Below are 19,188 nucleotides of genomic sequence, written 5' to 3'. Positions count from 1 at the left end.
CACCTGCCCCTCCTCCCCACCCGGCCCTCCTCCCGCCTGGCCCTCCTCCCCGCCTGCCCCTCCTCCCCGCCTGCCCCTCCTCCCCGCCTGCCCCTCCTCCCCGCCTGCCCCTCCTCCCCACCCGGCCCTCCTCCCGCCTGGCCCCCCCCCCCGCCTGCCCCTCCTCCCCACCTGCCCCTCCTCCCCACCCGGCCCTCCTCCCCACCTGTCCGAGCGAGCAGAGCTAAACCAGCCCCAGGAGTCGCCGTGTGAGAACAAAAAGACAGAGCAGCTGTGGGCCCGGACCCGCCCACGTCGCGATGGCCGCAGACACGCTTCGCTCTCAGAAAACCTCCTCCTTATTTTCACAGACACACGGAGCTCTGGACGAAATAATTACAAACTTCTTTTTCCCTCAAAAAGCAAACAAGCCGAACAGAAACAAACACAAACCCTCCGACAGCAGTAGACAGAAAGGGCGTCCCTCCCTCCAGCGGGGCCGTGGCCCGGGGTCGCACAAAGTGCTGGGTGCGCCCCAGGGGCGGATTCTCCCCGGCTCCCCGCCGGCCCTCACCCACTCCTCCAGCCCAGCCCGAGGCTGCTGCTCTCCTCCCCCTGCTCACCCTCCGCCCGCCATCCGGCGGCGGGAGCCCAGCCTGCAGGCGCCAGGCCGCCCTCCGAGCCCCGTGCAGCGTGGGGACGGGCCGGCCGGGCTGCTCCCCCCACAGCGCGGTGCAGCCGCAGACAGAGGGGCCTGGCACGGAGCTCGGGGGGCGTGTCATGGGGTCTCATGCAACATCCGGGCAGAGAAGGGTCCGGCCCAGCAGCCAGAGGCCAGGGCCGGGGAGGCAGGGGGCGCCCCAGGGCGAAGCACTTCCTTTGGGGCCCGTTCACGAGCTCTGGGCGCCCCCAGAGGAAGACCCGCCAGGGCGAGAGCCCAGTCCTGAGCCAAGGCCGGGGCCCCGCAGGGAGCGTGCGCCCCCTTCTGGACAGGAATGTGAGCAGCAGGGACGGCGAGGGACCCGTGTTCTTCCCGCGGCATCGGGTTCCAGTCTCTGGCAGCAGGCAGGACAGACAGCCTCGGGTTCGGGTTCGGGTTCGGGTTCGGGCAAGGACAGTACCATCGACCAGGGGGCGGGCAGCCCCCTCGCTCCCAGGGCACCTTCCTGAGAGAGGTGCCCGGGCAGAGGGCACGGGAGGTCAGGGGGCGGCCGGGCCCTTCGGTGCCCTCTCCTACGCGTCGCCCCGGGAGCAGCACGAAGCAGGCGGGCTGAGTCCAGGCTGAGCAACGTGGGGAGGCCACTCCCGCCCGGGCCGGCACCCGCCCCCTCCGGGCTTCTGAGTGCCGCCCGCAGTCTGGGACGGAACGGCCTAGAGGACTCACGCAGGCGCGGCGCCCCCTCCTGGCCTCCGGCGGGCAGCCACGCCGGCCGCCCGGTTCCCCTATGTACAAGCGGCGAGCCCAGCACAGGCCACCGGGCAGACTGACGGGCAGGCGGGCAGGGCTCAGCACCCTCCCCGTCCCCGCGGCCATGGGAGACAGAAGGTCAGCAGGCATTTCCCCGTCCGGGTGCAGGACTGGACACGGTGCCCAGACAGTCCCTGAGTCCCGCCTGCGGCCGGTCACTGGATGCCCTCCTCTTCCACGTAGGTCGAAGGAAACCAGCCGATCTGCAGACAGACGGCGAGTCACTAACGGTGTGTGCGCGCGTGTGCATGTGTGCGCGTGGGCGTGTGTGTGCATGTGCACGTGTGTGAACAGGCTGTGGAGGTGGGGACCCTTCAAACGCCGACGCCGGCCTGGAGAAGAGCTGAGCGCCTGGCAGAGGCAGGGCCCCGAGCAGCTCGCTGAGCCCGCCCTCCAGCCGCCTCTGGGGGGGAGGGCGTTAGCCAGGCCTCAGGGAGGAGGGAGAGAAACAGCCATGATGAGAGAATCAGATTGGCTGCCTGCTGCACGCCCCGCCCTAGACTCCGAGCCGGAAACCCAGGCCTGTGCCCCGACCAGGAATCCTGAGGCACACTGGCCGGTGTTAAAAAAGGGAGTGGAATGAAGACACGTCCCCATCCAGCAAACACTAAGGCCTTCCGGATGGACTCGCCGGGAGCACAGGCCAGGAAGACGTGCCAGCGGTGGGAACCGGTCTCGGGCGGATGCCGGGAGGAGCCGGGAGGAGCCCCGGGAAATGTGAATCTAAATGAGCACTGGCTGCCTAACACAAGCCACGCCCTGTGGGGCTGAAATATGCAGGATGAGATAAAGGCCCTGCCGGCCTGGCTCAGTGGCTGAGTGTAGACCCAGGAACCAGGAGATCCGAGTTCCATTCCCTGGAAACAGGAGATCAGAGTTCGATTCCCAGTCAGGGCACAGGCCCGGGTGGCAGGCTCCATCCCCAGTGCAGGGCGGGCAGGAGGCAGCTGGTCCATGATTCTTTCTGACCACTGATTGGTGTTCTCTCTCTTCCCCTCTCCCTTCCTCTCTGAAATCAATAAAAATGTATTTAAAATAAAAATTTTTTAAAGAAACAAGACCACACCTTCCCCGAAGCTCAGGGGGGAGCGGGCAGTCAGAGACGGGCCTCGCTGGCCGGAAGGCGGTCTCCCTGCAGGGAGCGGAGGGGGGGGCAGCCACTCACCCGGCCGTTGGTCTCGCCCCGCCACCAGCCCTGGTCGCCGCCGATGCGGCTGTAGATCTTCACCACGTCGCCTTCCCGCAGCGAGAGCTCCCGCATGTCCCGGGCCGCGAAGTTGTACCGGGCCACGGCCGTGCCGATGACGCGGGGCGTGAACACTGTGGGGGATGGGCGGGTCACCGGCTGCGGGGCAGGGCCCGGCCGACCGGCCGAGCGGCTCTCCCCAGGCGTCCGGCCCACCCCCGGGGGGAGGCCGGGTGCATAAAGGCTCTGGAGGGACAGCCCAGGCCCCAGGCCCAGGCCCCTCGCTCCTCAGTGGCCTGAGACCCCCGTGGAGGGAACCAGAGCCGCCCACCCATCCTGGAGCCCTCACAGGCGATGCCCGGGCGCCCACGGGGACAAGAACAGACGCCATGCTCTGACCATCACAGCGCCTGCGAACCCCCCACCTCCCCCACCGTGGTCCCGGGCGCCACAGGCCGCCCAGCTCCCAGCCCTCACTCCGACGGAGCAGCCTGAGGGACCCCAGGGCTCCCTTTCCAGGTCCCCAAACTGGAACCCCGGCCGGACCAGCTCCCCCGGGACCCAGGAGCCCTGATGGACAGGCGACAGTCACCGCGACAGAGAGAGAAGCAGGCACGGCAGCTGGGAGGCTCTGGCTCTGGCAGCGAAGGGAAGGCCGTGTGGTCAGCCACAGAGATCCCGCCCCCTGGCCCCCAAGTCCCGCCACCCTGCAGACAGCGCTGAGGGGGCCGCCTGGCCGCCTGCCGCTGCCAGAGGCACAGCCCCCCGTGAGCAGCGCGGGCGATGGCGGAGCGGCTGCGGAGTGGCCATCGGGGAGCGTGTCAGGGTGACAGCAGCGAGGGCAGCGCCAAGCCGGACGGGGTCTCGGGTGCAGCAGCCCCGCCTGCCCCCGCCCCCCTCAGCCGGACGCCTGCAGGCAGCCCGCCAGGCCCCCCGCCCGCGGCAGTGGTACCTGACCAGAAGGGAGCGGAGGAGCCCTGAGAAGCCAGGCCGAGGCCCTGGGGACTGAGGAAAGAGAAGCTGTAGGAGGCGCAGGAAGCTGCAAAGAGCGAGAGAGCACGTGAAAGGCCAGGAGCCCAGGCCGTCCTAGGAGCTGGGGGGATGGGGGGCGGCCCCAAGGCCCACCAGGCACAGCGCAGTGGCCACCGCGGGCACCCTGCCTCCAGCTCTCCCAGCGGCGGGCACGCGAGTGGCGTGCGGGAGCCTGCCCCTCGCCCAGCACACCGCAGGTGCTCACGAGGGCCCGCCAAGCCCTCCTGGCCTGCTCTGCCCGGTGGACCCACGCCCTGCAGGTCCTGCCGCTGGGGAAGCGGGTGGCTCGGGGCGAGTGCTGGGCTGGATGCCGAATGCTGGGGCCCAGCCTGTCCCCACTCCAGGGCCAGCCGCCCCCCAAGCCCCCGGGCTGGGCAGCAAGGCCCGGTCTGCCAGAGGTGCTGGCTGCCAGAGGTGCTGGCTGGCTCCCGCACGGCGGGGCCACGGGGAGGGGGGGGCACAGGGAGCGATCTGAGGCAGGCGGGGCCCACTCTGATCTCTCCCCGCACTCACCTCGGGCAGAGGCACCCAGGCTCAGAGCGGCATTCCTCCCCGGGCCCTGGGCACGGCCCGGGAGGTGCTCCTCCGGGCGGGGGTGCCAGGGCACTGCCCCGGGCGAGGTCAGCGTGGCCCCCAGAGAGCCTCCCTGAGGGCGGGTGGGCATGGGGCCCGGGCCGCGGGGAGCACCGGTGTGCCTGGGGCGGGCCCTACCTGGGGACCGGCTGGAGGTCCTGGAGGCGGCGCGCTCCCGGGACTTGTAGGGGTACTTGAGCGTGGTGTCCAGCTGCTTGAAGCTCTCCTTGAGAGAGTGGCTCTGGTAGTACTCCACCAGCTCCTGCAGGACACACACCGCTGACTGCCGCCGCCTCCAGGCAGGCCTCCTGGGTGCCCTCTCCCACCTCCTCAGGTTCACACAGGCGATTCCTCTCCTGGACCCTCGAGGGCCCCCTCCTCCTCCTCCTCTTCCCCCAGCGCCAGGCCCAGGCGGGTGGCCAGCGCCCCAAAGACCTCTGAGCCAGTCACCTCTCCCCGCAATGTTTCCAAAGGAGAAGCCTGAGACATGCTGAGGCCAGGGCACAGGGGTGCTCCCTGCAACTCTTACACGGATAAAAGCGGGGACCCTGCGTGCCCCACACCGGGGAGAAGCTTCCAGAAATAACAGCTTGTCCGCGGGCACCAGCCAGGGGAGGGGGGAGGGGTTTACTCCGGTTGGTGGTGATGTCACTGCCTCGACTAACCCTGACTGGCCCGTTTTTCACTACGCCTGTCGGGGAGCAGGCCGGGCGTGAGCATGTGCACCCCAGCAAGGCTTCCCGGGCGGGTGGTGGTTTGGGGGCGCAGTGGGGGGCTGTTTTACGTGGCGTTTCTGTGGCCACTGTGGGCCCAAGAGCTCGGTGGTCTCCGTGCATGGACTGTGTGTGAGGAGGAGGAGGAGGGGTCCAGTCGTAAAGGAGCTGCATCCGGGGAGCGGGAGGCGGGGGGAGGGGCCCGTGGGGGAGGGGTGCTGTGGGGAGCAGCCGCGGGCGAGGTTGGCTCACACCAGGCCTCACTGGCCATGGCTTCCGGCTCCGGTAGGAGGATGGGCTGGGCCCTCCCGGTCCCTGGCCCTTTTGAGGGGTCTGGGGGACGGTCCCGACTCGTGGGTCCTAGCTGTCCCGAGGCACGGGGTGCAGGGGGCCAGGCCCTCTCCGACCCCGGGGCCCGGCCGGCAGGAGCCGCAGAGCTGCCCACCAGGAGGCTTTCAAACTTCTTGGCTTCCGTGATGTGGATCCAGCTGTCCTTCTCCACCACCTTGATGTGCTTCACCTCGTCGTTGAACCTGGGCAAGTCCAGGGCGAGCGGTCACCGACGGGCCCAGGCCCAGCCCCTACCGCCCCTTCTGGGGGGGGGCGCTCAGGAGCCAAGACACACCTGGGCCTCGGCTCACACCAGTCTCTAGCCCTGCCTCTCGGTCCTCCTGCCCCACCGGCTCCGGGCTGCCTCCCACGGCTTGTCTGTCTGTCTGTCTGCCCACCTCTCCTGCCGGAGCTCCCCGCTCCCAGCCCCGCCGGCACGGCCTCCCAGCCACTTCCTGACTCGGGGTTCTGCTCGCCCTGCTCTCTGCCCTGAGGTCCACCCCCCCCCCGCCTCCTGTCCCCCCAGAGCCTGAGGCCCCCCGCCTCCTGGCCCCCCAGAGCCTGAGGCCCCCCCGCCTCCTGTCCCCCCAGAGCCTAGGCCCCCCGCCTCCTGTCCCCCCAGAGCCTGAGGCCCCCCCGCCTCCTGTCCCCCCAGAGCCTGAGGCCCCCCGCCTCCTGTCCCCCCAGAGCCTGAGGCCCCCCGCCTCCTGTCCCCCCAGAGCCTGAGGCCCCCCGCCTCCTTTCCCCCCAGAGCCTGAGGCCCCCCGCCTCCTGTCCCCCCAGAGCCTGAGGCCCCCCGCCTCCTGTCCCCCCAGAGCCTGAGGCCCCCCGCCTCCTGTCCCCCCAGAGCCTGAGGCCCCCCCGCCTCCTGTCCCCCCAGAGCCTGAGGCCCCCGCGCCTCCTGTCTCCCCAGAGCCTGAGGCCCCCCGCCTCCTGACCCCCCACAGCCCGAGGCCCCCCTGCCTCCTGTCCCCCCAGAGCCTGAGGCCCCCCGCCTCCTGTCCCCCCAGAGCCTGAGGCCCCCCTGCCTCCTGTCCCCCCAGAGCCTGAGGCCCCCCGCCTCCTGACCCCCCAGAGCCCGAGGCCTCCGCCGCCAGGGCGGTAGGTGGGAGGCAGCCCGCCCCGGCCCTGACACCTCCTCCCAACTTCCTCCACTGCACCCCCTCCCCTTCGCCGGCCGGCCCGGCCCGGCTCCTCCTCGGCCACGCCAAGCTCGTGCCCGCCATGCCCTGGCCCTGGCCACCCCTCTGCCACCCTCCACGCCCTCGGTGTCCTCAGGTCTTGGATCCGATGTGGCCGCCTCCTCCCTCTCCTCCCCTCCCCACCAGGTGGCCCCACACCCCTGCAGCCGACACCACCAGACACAGACCCACAGGAAGTAAATGTCACACCAACACCCTTAGCCTGCAGGCGCTAACCCTTCAGCGCCGGGTCTTCCCACACAAGCCACACGCACGTGGACTTCACACCACGGCCAGTGGGACATCCAGGAAGACGCCTGCGTGGGGCTCTCATCCCTGGCCTCCTCCTCCCTCTTAGCCTGGCCCAGGTCTCCCGCCCCGGGGGGCGGACCCTGCCAGTGGTGGCCAACCACCAATCAGATGCTGTCTCTGGGAGAGGGGACAGCAGACCCGGGGCAGGGGGGTAGGAGGCTGCTCTGCAGACCACTGGCGGGGGCTGCAAGATGGCAGCCGTGTGACCCCCGTGCTCTCCGAGGCCACCTGTGGGGCTACTGGGAGCCCCCACCCCACCCAGCACCCCGCCTGCTCTGCGGCCGAGCTGGGCACCCTGACCCTCCCAGCACCTTTGCCTGCTCTGTGGCTGAGCTGGGCACCCTGCCCCTCCAGCACCCCGCCTGCTCTGCACTGATCTTGTCCCATCTCTTGAACCTGGAAACGCCGGCCAAGCTCGCAGGGCCGTGGTGGGCCGACGGCAGCCGGCATGCTCACCCGTGGACACCCTTCTACCCTGACCGTGTCCAGGTTTGGGCACCGCACCCCGTGGCCACCCAGCCCGACGCCGACCTGCAGGGACGTGGCTGGGACACGTACTTGATGCTGATGGCAAAGCGCTCGGCCTCGGCCGGCCGCTCCCGGACCAGGTAGGTGCCGCTGGCGTGGGACTTGAGCAGGTTGTCCGTCTGCTGCCGCTCCATGTTGCCCGCGAACCTAGAGCCACGGGAGGAAGCGAGGGGTCGCTGACGGCCCTGACAGCGTCCGCCCCGCAGGAGGAGCCGCTGGGAGGGAGGCCCCGGCGCGGGCCCCGGCGGCTCCCTTCCTCCAGGCGGCCGGTGGCCCGGCGGGCGGAGACGGTCGCTGGGCCCCGTGCCGCCTGCACCGCGGCTCACACCCGACCACCACCGTCACGCCTGTATCAACGCCAACATCCCCTGTCCCACGAGCGGCTGCATGTGGAGACACGTGACTAGACCGGCCTCCAATGTACCGCCTCCACATGCGGTAGCGACTCTCCATGCAGAGAGCGTGAGACAGCACCTCACTCCCCCAACCGTCCCCCCATGACCGGCAAAGCGGCCGCCGCCAGGGGTGGGGAGACCCCAGACCCAGGCCATCAGGCCCAGCACGGAGCAGGGTAAGAGCTGGGCTCTGCTGCCTGGAGAACCCAGACCCAGCCTGCTCTCAGCTTGTGGCCCCCCCCAAAGCCCAGGGGCCCCCCAGCCCAGAGATGCCCCTACACACAGCCCAGGCCCCCCCACCCCACGCCGGCCGGCTCACCAGGGGTAAGCACTGTAGTCGATCTCCCGGGACGGCAGCCGGCCGATGGGGGGCTGGCAGAAGAGAACACGGGGTTAATGCCCCCCAGGGACCACCCTCATGAGGGGGGATAAAGGGGGCTTGTCGGCAATGAGCTGACCCTTGGGCCCCGGAGCCACTGGACTGTGGGGTCCCTGGAGGCAGTGACCGGGACTCCACCTGAGTGACTGGTACTGGGTTTGAACGAATGAGCGGCGAGACGAGTGAATGAACGAGTAGCAGCCACCCGCACCTGCCCCGGGAGGTGTGACAGAGGCTGCAGGACGCCTCGAGGGCCACGAGCACCCCAAAGCGTTTCTAACACCCGTTATGGGATGCAGCCCCCTGGCCGGGTCCTTCACACAGGAGGGCCCCCTGCCCTGGGCCCACTCTCTCCTCCACCAGCTCACCCGTCCGTCCACGGGGCAGGGCTTCACGGACGCGCTGGGGAAGCAGCCGGACTTCCTGGTCTGCACCAGCCGCCCCTGCGGCAGAGTGAGGCCCGGTCAGGCCGAGGGCCGGTGTGTTTGGGGGCAGCTTAGCGCTCACTGTCCCCCAGGGACAGGGACAGGGACAGAAGGGCCGTCTGGAGACGGTGACGGCGTCACCTCCCTGCCGTGACCTCCGCTGACCGCACAGCCCTCTGGGCAGGACGGGGTCACAGAGGAGCACGCTGACCCGCAGAGGGTCCTCCCAGGGAACAGCCACGGCCCCGAGGCCCCGCCCACAGCCCTCCTCCCTCCACCCCTGCCCTCCCACCCCCACCTGCCCTGCCAGGGCGCAGGGCCTCTGCCTGGGCCAGGGGCGGGGCAGGCGACTGGCCTCTACCTCCAGCCCAGCACCCACCTCCCACCAGGGAGACTCAGGGTCCCCTCTCAGCAGCTCAATCACGTCGCCCGTCTGGAAGGTCAGCACCGGCTTTCCGGGGGGAGCGGGGTTGCCGTGGTAATTCTGCACGGCCACCATCTTGGGACCTGTGGGGACGGGGGTGGGGGTGGCTCGGGGACTCCATCCTGCCCAGACTCCACCGTCTCTGCTGTGTGTGCGTGTACCTGTGTGTGTGCAGGTGCGTGTGTGCGTGTGGTAACAGGCTGGGGGACATGTTTTCTTTCAGCGCCTCTCCGCCCGGGACCCGAGCTCCCGGGTCAGAGCAGGTGGGCCTGGGACACGCCAAGGCCACACCCTCACTGGCCCAGGCGGCTCTGAGGCTGAAGGGGGTCCTGGCTGAGCCCCCGAGCCGTGCAGGCCGGGCCTCGTCAGGCCCCGCTCTGGCCTGGCCGCCGGGCGTGGGCCTGTCTGCCCGTCCGGGTCCCAGTCCCGGCGCTGGGTCCCAGTGGCAGGGGCATGATCAAGCCACGTTCCTGTGACGCAGTGCAGGTGGGTTGGTGTGTGCGTAGCATGTACGTGGTGTGTGTGTGTGTGTGTGCATGGTGGGAAGAGGAGACAGAACACGGGAAAGCAGCCGTGCTCCCGGCTGCATGGCTCGGGGCCCAGGTGACCGCTGACAAGGACTGGAGCCGAGAGGCCCCAGCCTGCACTCACCTGGTCCCGCTCCAGAGGCGTCCTGTGAGGGAGGGACAGACGACAGGGCTGAGGCCACCGCCCACAGTCCGACTCCGCCTCCCCAGAGAAGGGTCAAGGCAGGGAGGGGCGGGACAGGGACATCCTAGACTCCTGCTCCCCTGTGACACCCCCCCTATTTCTACTGTGTCTTCCCCCCTTTGTGCCCCCTACAGCCCGGGACCCCCACCCTTCCCCTGCCCACCTTACCACCAGCTCCCACCTCCTCCAGGAAGCCTGCCCTGACCACCCGGCCTGGAGCTCCCTATCTGAGCCTGGGACAATCCCGCTGCCTCTGCTCCTCCAGGGGCGTCTGACACCCCACGCAGGGCTGGTGAGCACATGTCAGTGCCGGCTAACTTGTCTGGACCCCAAAGCTGGGCGGCCCTGACATCCACACCCCACAGTGACCTCAGGGCAGCCTCGGGCCAGCTAAGCAGAGGGCAGTGAGCCAGCGGGCAGGCGGGCAGGAGCCGGTGACAAGGCCGGACCCCGTGGCCACGAGCCGGCGGCGGGCAGGGCAGCAGCACCAGTGGCTGTGCTCGCCGGGGCAGCCGGGAGTGCCGAGAGCTGGCACGGCGGGGCCTGGCAGCACAGGGCGTGGCCTGCGGGCGGCAGAGCGTGGCGGACTCACCAGGTCAGCAGGCGAACCTGAAAAGGAAGCACCGGGCTCAGGGCCGGGCTCACCGCAGCGGGCGAGGTGTGCGTCTGACCAGGGCTTCCAAAGGCGGGGAGCGGCCCGTCTGGGGGGACCCCACCCACAGACGCAGCGGGAACTGGGAGAGCGGCCGGCCCAGGGTGAGCGCCCCAGCAGGAGGGGCTGCGGCCACCGCACAGGTCCGCTCGTTTGCTCGTCCTACGTTTTCCCGTTTCCCCGCGACAGCACGCAGCGGTCAGAAAGCCAGTCCCCTGACCCGTACTGGTCCGTGCGGCGTGCCCAGACCGGAGGGTTCCGGAAGGTTAGAGCCTGCACGGCAGGGCCGGGGGGGGCCTGGGCCCGTGGGGACAAGGGCGGGGCTTCGTCCGAAAGCAGAGCCACGCGCCCTGCAGGTGACGATGGCCCAGGCCCCTCCCCGCTCCCCGCCATGGACACTGATGTCCAACCCCGTCCACCCTCAGGGCAGCTCCTCCCGGAGACAGGCGCCCGCTGCTGCCACCCAGACGCCACGGCCGGGAGCAGGGGCTCTGCCAGTCCCGTGGCTGCTGCGGCCGGGCCCGGGGCTGGGACGGGGGAGGAGGCCCCACAGGGAGGCCCGGACCCCGGACCGAACAGCCTCTGGTCATTTCTTCACCAGTTCATGGGGGCATTTATTTTCTTCTCTCTCTCTTTTTTTTTTTTCCTTCAAATTTTTTACAAGTATGTTACTTTTAGGATCAAAAGAACAACAAAAACACTTCCCCGAATGCCAGTCACCCAGCGCGAGGGATACGTGGCCACAAGAGGGCAGTGCTCCTGCCGGGAGGGGCCTGGATGGGGGTGGGCGGGTGGGGGTGGGGCCCAGGGCCTGGGCCGTCGGACGCTCCTCCCCTCTCAGGCACTGGGCCAGACTCAGCAGTAAATAGAAACTAAGTGTGTGTGCGTGTGCACATGAACCACCTGCAGCACGGCTCAGCTGGAGGGCCAGGCGCCCGGCACAGGGGAAGCGGGCGCAGGGTTTCTCTGAGACCAGAGCCCCCGAGCACTTCCCAGAGGTTCTGTGTCCATCTTGGGGGGACCCCACAGGCCCCCGCTGGGATGAGGCGGGGACACGGGGAGGCCGAGAGCAGCGCTCCAGGGCGCAGCCAGGAGGGAGGAGCCCGGCCCCGGCCCTGGACGTGGCGCCCGAGGCAGGTGTCCGCCCCTCCGAGCCTCGGTGTCCTCAGCCGTCCGGCGGGCACCTCAGCGGGAAGGAGCGCGTGCTCACGCACCAGCCCCGGGGGGGGGGCGAGGGTGGCGGTGGGCCAGGACCTGAGTGGGGTGTCGGGCGGCCCGGGGGCGGCTCCCAGAGGGGGCGGAGGGGGCGGAGGTGGCGGTGGGCTGCGGGACCTGGGCGGGTGTCGGGCGGCCCGGGGGCGGCTCCCAGAGGGGGCGGAGGGGGCGGAGGTGGCGGTGGGCCAGGACCTGAGCGGGGTGGGGTGTCGGGTGGCCCAAGGGCGGCTCCCAGAGGGGGCGGAGGGGGCGGAGGGGGCGGTGGGCTGCGGGACCTGGGCGGGGTGGGGTGTCGGGTGGTCCGGGGGCGGCTCCCAGAGGGGGCGAGGGTGGCAGTGGGCTGCGGGACCTGGGCGGGTGTCGGGCGGCCTGGGGGCGGGCAGGATACTCACTGATCTTGCAGGGCGGCGTCACCTCCAGGCACTCCTTGTGGGCCCCGACCCCACACTTGGTGCACAGGTAGCCCTGGTAGAAGGTGCCCCTGTGCCGGGGGCGGGGGGGTGAGGCAGGGCCCAGAGCACCAGGCCCACCCGCTGTCCCCCAGAGCGCCCACCCCTCCCAACCCCGGGCCTCTGAGACCCCGTCCCGCTCTCCCCACTAAGGTGACCAAGCGTCCCGCCCCCATCTTCAACCATTTGTCCCGCGTCCTGCGGCGTTTTGAAAAAGTCCCGATTTTTTTATCCAAAAATCGTGACTTTTTAAAAACGCTGCGGGACAAATAACCAAAGACAGGCCCCCGCCTTGCTCTGCCGTCCCACAGGCGGGCCCTGGGCACCCTCCCCGCAGGGACAGTCCTCCCGGCCCCCTCCGGGCCGGGTCTGAGCTGAGGGCCCAGCCCAGGGCGGTGGAGGTCGGCTGGTGGAGGCGGCGGTGGAGGCGGTGGGTTCGGGCCCTCGGCGGGGGCGGGGCGGGGCTCACCGGAGGAACATCCGGCAGGCCTTGCAGCTGGTGGTCTTGTCGAAGGTGTACATCTGGAAGCTGTGGTGGTTGGCGTTGGCTTTGTCTGGCTTGATGTTCGACCTGGTGGAGGGAGGCGGCAGGTTCCCTGAGCCCGCACCAGCAGGCTGGGCCTGCCTGACACCCCAGCTGGACAGGGTTTGGGGGGCAGGCGCAGGCACTGGACAAGACTGGGCGGAGGGGCCCCTCGGGACGCCCCTGGGGACGAGCCAGCGATGAGAAGACTGTGAGTGGCAGTGAGCTGAGCTCACAGCAGGCACATCCCTGCCAGCGGGCACGGGGCCGGGGCTTAGACAAAGCCAGCGGGAGGGATCGGGCGGTCCTGAGAGGGTTCGGGGAGACAATGCCACCGGGGGCTGGGGGCAGAGGTGAAGGAGACATCATCCATCTTCCCTTTTTTTAAAAATATATTTTTAATTTCAGAGGAAGAGAGAGGGAGAGGGAGAGAAACAACAACAGGAGTCATGGATGGGCTGCCTCCTCCATGCCCCCCGCTGGGGATGGAGCCTGCAACCTGGGCCTGGGCCCCGTCGGGGAATCGAACCCTCATCTCCTAGTTCACAGGTTGACGCTCAACCGCTGAGCCACGCCAGCCGGGCGGTCATTGGTTCTGACGTGTCCTGCCAGGCCGTGTCCCCCTCCGGCCCCCCTAACAACCTCCTTGCACCGCCGGTTCACCAGGAGAGAGGCCAGGAGTGGGCGCACCTGCCCGTCTGGCCGCAGAGTCTGAGGGCCCCAGGGCCAGCGTGCCTGGGTCCCCGTGACCCACTGGTCACCTCGCTGGACAGAAGGGCTCCTCCCAGACTAGCTCTGTGGCTTCCACAGACGGGGACAGTCCCAGCCTGGGCCCCGAGGGGGTCACCAGGGGTCCATCTGGCATCGCGACCACTGCTGGCCACGGTGTGCCCTGCCAGACAGCGTGCCGGGCTCAGCCTCGGGGCTGCGGGCAGCGGAGCCCGCCTGGGCCGGCTAGGATGCCACCAGCATGGCGCTGGGTCTCTGGGCATCTGCCCTCACCCTCCCCTGAGAGAGTCCTGGACAGAGGCCCCCCGGGGCTCCCGAGCCCCCCCAATACTGCCCCCTGGACTCCCCTGGCCATCCCCAACTGCTCCATCCACTGGACAGTGTCCCCCCGGGGCTCCCGAGCCCCCCCAATACTGCCCCCTGGACTCCCCTGGCCATCCCCAACTGCTCCATCCACTGGACAGAGTCCCCCCGGGGCTCCCGAGCCCCCCCAATACTGCCCCCTGGACTCCCCTGGCCATCCCCAACTGCTCCATCCACTGGACAGAGCACCCCCTTGGGTTCCCTAGCCCCCACACTGCCCCCGGACTCACATGGCCATCTCAAACTGCTCCATCCATTTCCGCTTCGTGTCCTCCGTCTTGCAGAAGAACTGGAAGCCCTGCTTGCCTTGCAGGTGGATCAGGTAGAAGCCATAGGACCACTGTGAGGGGAGAGAACATGTGTGTATCCATGTGTACAGTGCATGCCTACGCATGTCTATGCCTGCATGTGCACATGTACGTATGTGCACACAGGCATAGGAATTTGGAAACCTCAAGCCCATGTGTTAGAGTGACAGAGAGGAGGAGGGAGAAGGGGGAAAGGAGAAATGACAGAGGATGACAGAGGGACACTAGACTCGCATGCATGTTTGTTCTTGTGTGTGCATATGTGTATGTATACAGTACACTCACGTGTGTGCATGTGTACGTGCATGTACACAGTGCACTCATGTCTGTGCCTGCACACGTGTGCATAAGGGCATGTGCACACCCCTCCCGACTCCTCCAGGGTGCACCTCAGCTGAACTCCGCTGGTGCATCGGGCCCTGAGCCTGAGCGGGTCCGGGGAGCCCGCGTTCGGAAACCAGCCGGCCTTCCATCAAGCACGCCGGCGCCCCACTCTCCTTCCTAAAGGAGGCGCCGAAGGAGCGCCCACTCTGAAGCAAACCCACCAAACCCACCGAGAGGAGCAGGGAGGGGAGGCCGTGGGGCTGGGGCCCACCCGCGCCCACCCCTCGGCGCCCCGGCCTGGCCCTCGGGGGCTGCCACAGGCCCAGGAAGCAGTGTGGAGCCCGAGCCTCTGTATTAGTGACGGGAGGGCGGGCAGAGAGGAAGAGGGAGGGGGCGGAGGGAGAGGAAATGGAGAAAAGACAGAGGGTGACAGAGGACACCTGACACACCCCTGACCAGCCATGGCCTAATCTCCGGGGAACAGGCTGGTGGGGACCCCGCTTGAACCCTCTGTAAGAGGCAAATCTTCCTGCATCGTCGTGAGGAGGAAGATGAGGAGCAAGAAGCCATGTGCCGCCCCCCATGGGCCCCCCGTTCCCCGTCCCCTCCCGGCTTGGGGGGAAATGCTGCCTTTGCCGGGGAAGAAGGCCTGGGGGCACCCCCCTCAGCCGGGGTCCCCGGCCCCTCCCGGCTCAGGGGAAGTGCCGCTCGCCGAGGTGAGGAAGGCGTGGGCGCCAGGGGCTTACCATTTTCCCATGAGACTAGGCAGCGTGAGGAGGAGGGAAAAGGGGCGAGGTCATGACGGGCTCACAGCCCAGGACACTGGCCGCTGAGAGCCTGGGTGGGCAGCGGCCTTCCCCAGGGGAGAGGGGGCGGGGCCCTGGGGGGGTCTCAGCCCGGAGCTGGGCGTGGCCGCGGCTCACCCCTCTGGGCTCAGGAGCTTGTTTGGGACCCATGGTCAGGCAGGTCCCTCAACAGCTCTTCCAGGCGGCACCTCACTCTGCACTGTGAGCCCTGAGGTCAGAGCACGTGGGCTCCTGGCCCTCACCCCACTCAGGGCTGCAAATGAGGCCCCAGCGATGGCGCAGAGGCCTCTGCAGGAGCAGGACTGAAGGGAGAGAGCAGGGCAGTCCCATCCAGCAGCCATGGCCCCATCCCCAGCTGCTGTGGCCCCACCCCCAATTGCTATGGCCCCACCTCCAGGAGTCATGGCCCCACCTCCAGCTGATGTGGCCCCACCCCCAGCTGCAACAGCCCCACCCCAGCTGCCATGACTCCACCCCCAACAGCCAAGAGCCACTGTCCACGCAGCAGTCTGAGCACTTAGCTGGGTCACTCGGGCACTGAGACACTGGCCACTCCCACTCCCGGGAGGATTCAGAGACAAGGCCAGGGATGGCCTGGGTGCGAGGGGCGCCTTCAGCAGGAGCCCTTCTGACAGAGGATGACTGACAGGAAGCCCTGTCCCTGGCAGCCCACCCTTCCCCAAGGCCACTCCGCACACCCCTCAGTGGGGCACCCCGGCTCCCTGCCCGTGCGCCCCGCCGCCCGCTGCCCGCCACCCCAGGACAGGCCCCACCTTCTTGACGTCCCGGTTGTTCATGGGGTCGTCGGTCATCTTGTGGAAGAGCAGCTCAATGATCTCCTTCAGCTCGTAGCTGTAGCCCCGCCGCTTGCACACGATGACCACCTTGTCGAACAGGAACAGGTACCTGCCCGGGCGCGGGGGTCAGCGTGGCCCACTCCGTGCTCCGTGCTCTGTGCTCCCGGGCCCTGCCCTTCGCCTGGCTCCCCCCCAACACTGACCCTCGGCCAGGACTCCGCCGCTCAGTACGACTCCTCCAGGAAGTCCTCCTTGACCTCCCTGTGGCCCAAGGAGCACATGGGCTCCTCCACCCCCTAGCTCCACCGCCCACTAACCAGAGGGGAGCCGAACCCGTGTGACAGAGGACACTAGACACACCCCTGACCAGCCAAAGCCTTAACCTCCGTGGGACGGGACAGGCAGGCCCGGGCCTCGCACACGCAGGAGGGCACCGAGGGCTGAACAGCTGCCGTGCCAGCTCAGCCAGAGCCCCGTTGCCCGCCTGGCACTCCCTCAGTCACCTGGCAAAGGGCTCGCGTGGCCATTCTGGCCGGCTGGCTGCTGGGAGCCTGGGAGCTGGCCGGCCACGGCCTCTGGCTGTCCCCCAGCCCAGCCTGGTGCAGGGCAGTCCGTGGGCGTGGCGGCCGCTGGCTGGCTGCCGTGGCTCACCAGCGCTCTCGCCGAGAAGGCAGGAAGCAATTAAAACGGAGCCACACAAAGCCGGGCGGCAGGCAGCGCCCGCCGGCAGAGCGGCCGTTTCCTCACCGTGGGGGCGGGCGCCTGGCTGGGCTGGTGCCGCCGCCCGTGACGCCGTCACCCGCCCGCTCACCTGTCCTGCTTGGTGTGGTTGACGATCGACCGCACCTTCAGCTCCCCGTCGATCTTGGGCCGCCCGAACTCCTCCAGTTTGACTTGCTAGGAAGTCGGGGAGGGCGGTTAGCCGTCAGCTCGTGCCGGGCAGGCCCCCGTCCCGTCCCCGCCCGGAGGAGGCTGGGTGCACCAGCCCAGGGGCCGAGCCCACAGAGGCGGAAACCCAGCGACAGAGCCGGTGCTTAGAACAAGGGGCAGGTGAGAAGCAGGCCTGCCCTCTCCGGTGCCCTCGCCGCCGGGACTGCCTGCACCTCCCAGGAGCAGACCCTGCACGGCGGGCGGCTCCCCGCCACTGTGGCGATGCTCAGCGCAGGGACCGCCAGGAAAGGCCAGATGCCCGGCCCGAAAGCCAAGTTCAAGGGAACAGAGCGCGTCTGATAGACGAGGGCGGGCGGGGTTGTCCTGCCCGGAGCACAGGTCACACTGACGGCCCAGCTGCCCCGGGGCCGTGGGACAGGCTTCCCCCAGCCCTCTGCTCCGCGGAGACTTCATCCCGTTTCCCGTGAGGCTGTATCTCGGCTGCTCTGCTTGGACGCGGTCCCGGTGACCCACGTAGACAGGAAGGCTGAGCCCTGCCCTCCGCCCGGCTCCGGCACCAATGCTGACCCGCAGGTACGCCTCCTCCAGGAAGCCCTCACTGGCCTCCCCCGCCTTGAGGGGGCCGTGTCCGTGTGGCGCTCCAATGGACAGGTCATCCATGCACAAATTCATGCACCGCGCCTCTCCGAAATATATATACACACACACAATACTGGGTGGCCAGGTTATTATGCGTTCAGAAATCATAATATTCTGACCACTCAGTGTGTGTCCTATAGAATAAAAGGCTAATATGCAAATTGTCCCCTCGACCAGGAGTTCGACCAGCAGGCAGGCTGGCCAACCGCCCATGCCCCAAACCCCTGGCCAGGCTGGCCGGACCCCATCCATACATAAATTCATGCACCGAGCCTCTAATGTACACTGAGTCGTCACATTATTATTCGTTCCGAAATCATCATAATCTGGCCTCTCCGTGTACATTTAAAGAGAAGTCTCCATTCTCTGGAGAGTCGGCCACACTTACCAAGTTTTCTATGGAACTCTGAAACTCGCTGATTTTCTTCAGGGTCTCTTTGTCCCGTTTCACTTCATTTATGTACATGGCCAAGTCCTTGGAAACAGCAGTGTGGGGCGGTTAGCGGGCCCACGCTGGGCAGGGCGGGGGGCTCAGCCCCAGCCCCCAGCCCGCATCCGCCCGGAGCCGGGCCCTTTAAAGCGCCTCCAGCCCGGCCGGCCAGGCCCAGGGGTTGAGCGTTGACCTGTGAGCCAGGAGGTCAAGTCCCGGTCAGAGCACAGGCCTAGAGTGTGGGCTCCATCCCCAGTGAGGGGCGTGCAGGAGGCAGCCGGTCCACGATTCTCTCTCACCATTGATGTTTCTGTCTCTCTCTCCCGCTCTCTTCCTCTCTGAAGTCAATAGAAAATACATGTTTTTAAAAAGCACCTTCCACCAGCTGCCAGAGGTGGCTGGCTCTCAAAGCAGCAAGGAGTGAGAAGGGCCAACCCCCTGGACAGATAGAAACTCAGGAAGAAAAGGTAGAACCAACCCCAAACCGCACTCCAATCGGGGCCAAGAACCCGAACTCCCGCCTCCTGACCCCATGGGTGTGAGTGGATAAACAACAGGCACCTAGACTCGAGCAGCCATGTCTTAGCTCTGGGGAGGGACCCCGAGGAGGGAACCCCCCAAAGCCCACCGCCTCCCGGAGCCCCGGCTGCACGTGGGCGAACCCCACCAGCTTGCCAGCTGGCCATGCCATGCAGCCTCCTGCTGACCACCAGGGGGCAGTGCCCACCACAATCCAGAGGGCAGAGCGAGTGGGCAGGGCACCCAGCGCTGCGGAGAGCCAGGGACCCGGCCCTTCCCGGGAACCAGGAGGGCGCCGCTCCTGCCCAGCAGGGGCACAGGCTGCCGTGGGTGGAGCCGCAGCCTGGTGCAGCCCCCGCAGAGCTCCCGCCGTGCCAGCGCAGGGCCAGACCCGAGGCAGAAACGCTGCAGACGGCCGGCAGCTGTGTGCCCACGGCAGCCCTGCGGTACAGGCCACGGCCACCCGGACGTGGAGTGAAGTCTCCCACGGGCACAGGCTGCTCAGAGGCGCGCTCAGCGTGGAGCGTGCACAACGGGGAGTGGAACCCAGGGGCCCCCTGGGAAGACTGGGACACAGCGGGAAAGGCTGGAGGTCCTCAGGCCTGGCGTGGCCAAGCATGCCTGGGGCGTGGCCACGTGGCAAGCACCACCGCCGAGCCACACGAGCACGCTGAGAAGCCCGTGCCCGACGGGCGGTGGGAGCCACAGGAAGGCTCAGGGCAGCGTGCGACGCCCGCTGAGCTCCCCGTGGCAGCTGCCAGTGGCTGGCACGGGCCTGCGAGGCGGGGGGGGGGGGGGGGGGGGGGGGTTGTGGCTCAGGGGCGGGCATGTCAGAAGCAGACGTCCCAGGGCTGGGCAGCAGGCAGCACAGGACAGATGCCCAGAACTGAGTCGAGGGCCTGGGAAC

At 68.4% G+C, this 19,188-nt stretch overlaps 1 protein-coding gene across 1 annotated transcript in view; it reads right to left on the bottom strand.

The window, feature by feature from the left end:
* Window positions 1-327: 327 nt before the first annotated feature.
* VAV2 (vav guanine nucleotide exchange factor 2) overlaps window positions 328-19,188 on the bottom strand; it is a gene marked incomplete at its 5' end in the record, with an annotated part of 41,611 nt that continues 22,750 nt past the window's right edge. The window contains 18 exons of the mRNA XM_036420474.2: window positions 328-1,650; window positions 2,613-2,767; window positions 3,586-3,672; window positions 4,377-4,500; window positions 5,397-5,484; window positions 7,333-7,449; window positions 8,017-8,069; window positions 8,445-8,519; window positions 8,881-9,008; window positions 9,577-9,598; window positions 10,229-10,245; window positions 11,896-11,984; window positions 12,422-12,523; window positions 13,798-13,907; window positions 14,946-14,960; window positions 15,779-15,911; window positions 16,614-16,699; window positions 17,721-17,807. Of these exons, the coding sequence (XP_036276367.1) occupies window positions 1,603-1,650; window positions 2,613-2,767; window positions 3,586-3,672; window positions 4,377-4,500; window positions 5,397-5,484; window positions 7,333-7,449; window positions 8,017-8,069; window positions 8,445-8,519; window positions 8,881-9,008; window positions 9,577-9,598; window positions 10,229-10,245; window positions 11,896-11,984; window positions 12,422-12,523; window positions 13,798-13,907; window positions 14,946-14,960; window positions 15,779-15,911; window positions 16,614-16,699; window positions 17,721-17,807 (1,536 nt within the window). The remainder of the gene's footprint in view (window positions 1,651-2,612; window positions 2,768-3,585; window positions 3,673-4,376; window positions 4,501-5,396; window positions 5,485-7,332; window positions 7,450-8,016; window positions 8,070-8,444; window positions 8,520-8,880; window positions 9,009-9,576; window positions 9,599-10,228; window positions 10,246-11,895; window positions 11,985-12,421; window positions 12,524-13,797; window positions 13,908-14,945; window positions 14,961-15,778; window positions 15,912-16,613; window positions 16,700-17,720; window positions 17,808-19,188) is intronic.

Source organism: Pipistrellus kuhlii, unplaced genomic scaffold (genome assembly GCF_014108245.1).
Source record: "Pipistrellus kuhlii isolate mPipKuh1 unplaced genomic scaffold, mPipKuh1.p scaffold_m20_p_68, whole genome shotgun sequence".
Lineage (NCBI taxonomy): Eukaryota > Metazoa > Chordata > Mammalia > Chiroptera > Vespertilionidae > Pipistrellus > Pipistrellus kuhlii.
The sequence above is the reverse complement of the archived record's forward strand: the minus strand, read 5'-3'. Positions and strand labels throughout refer to the sequence as shown.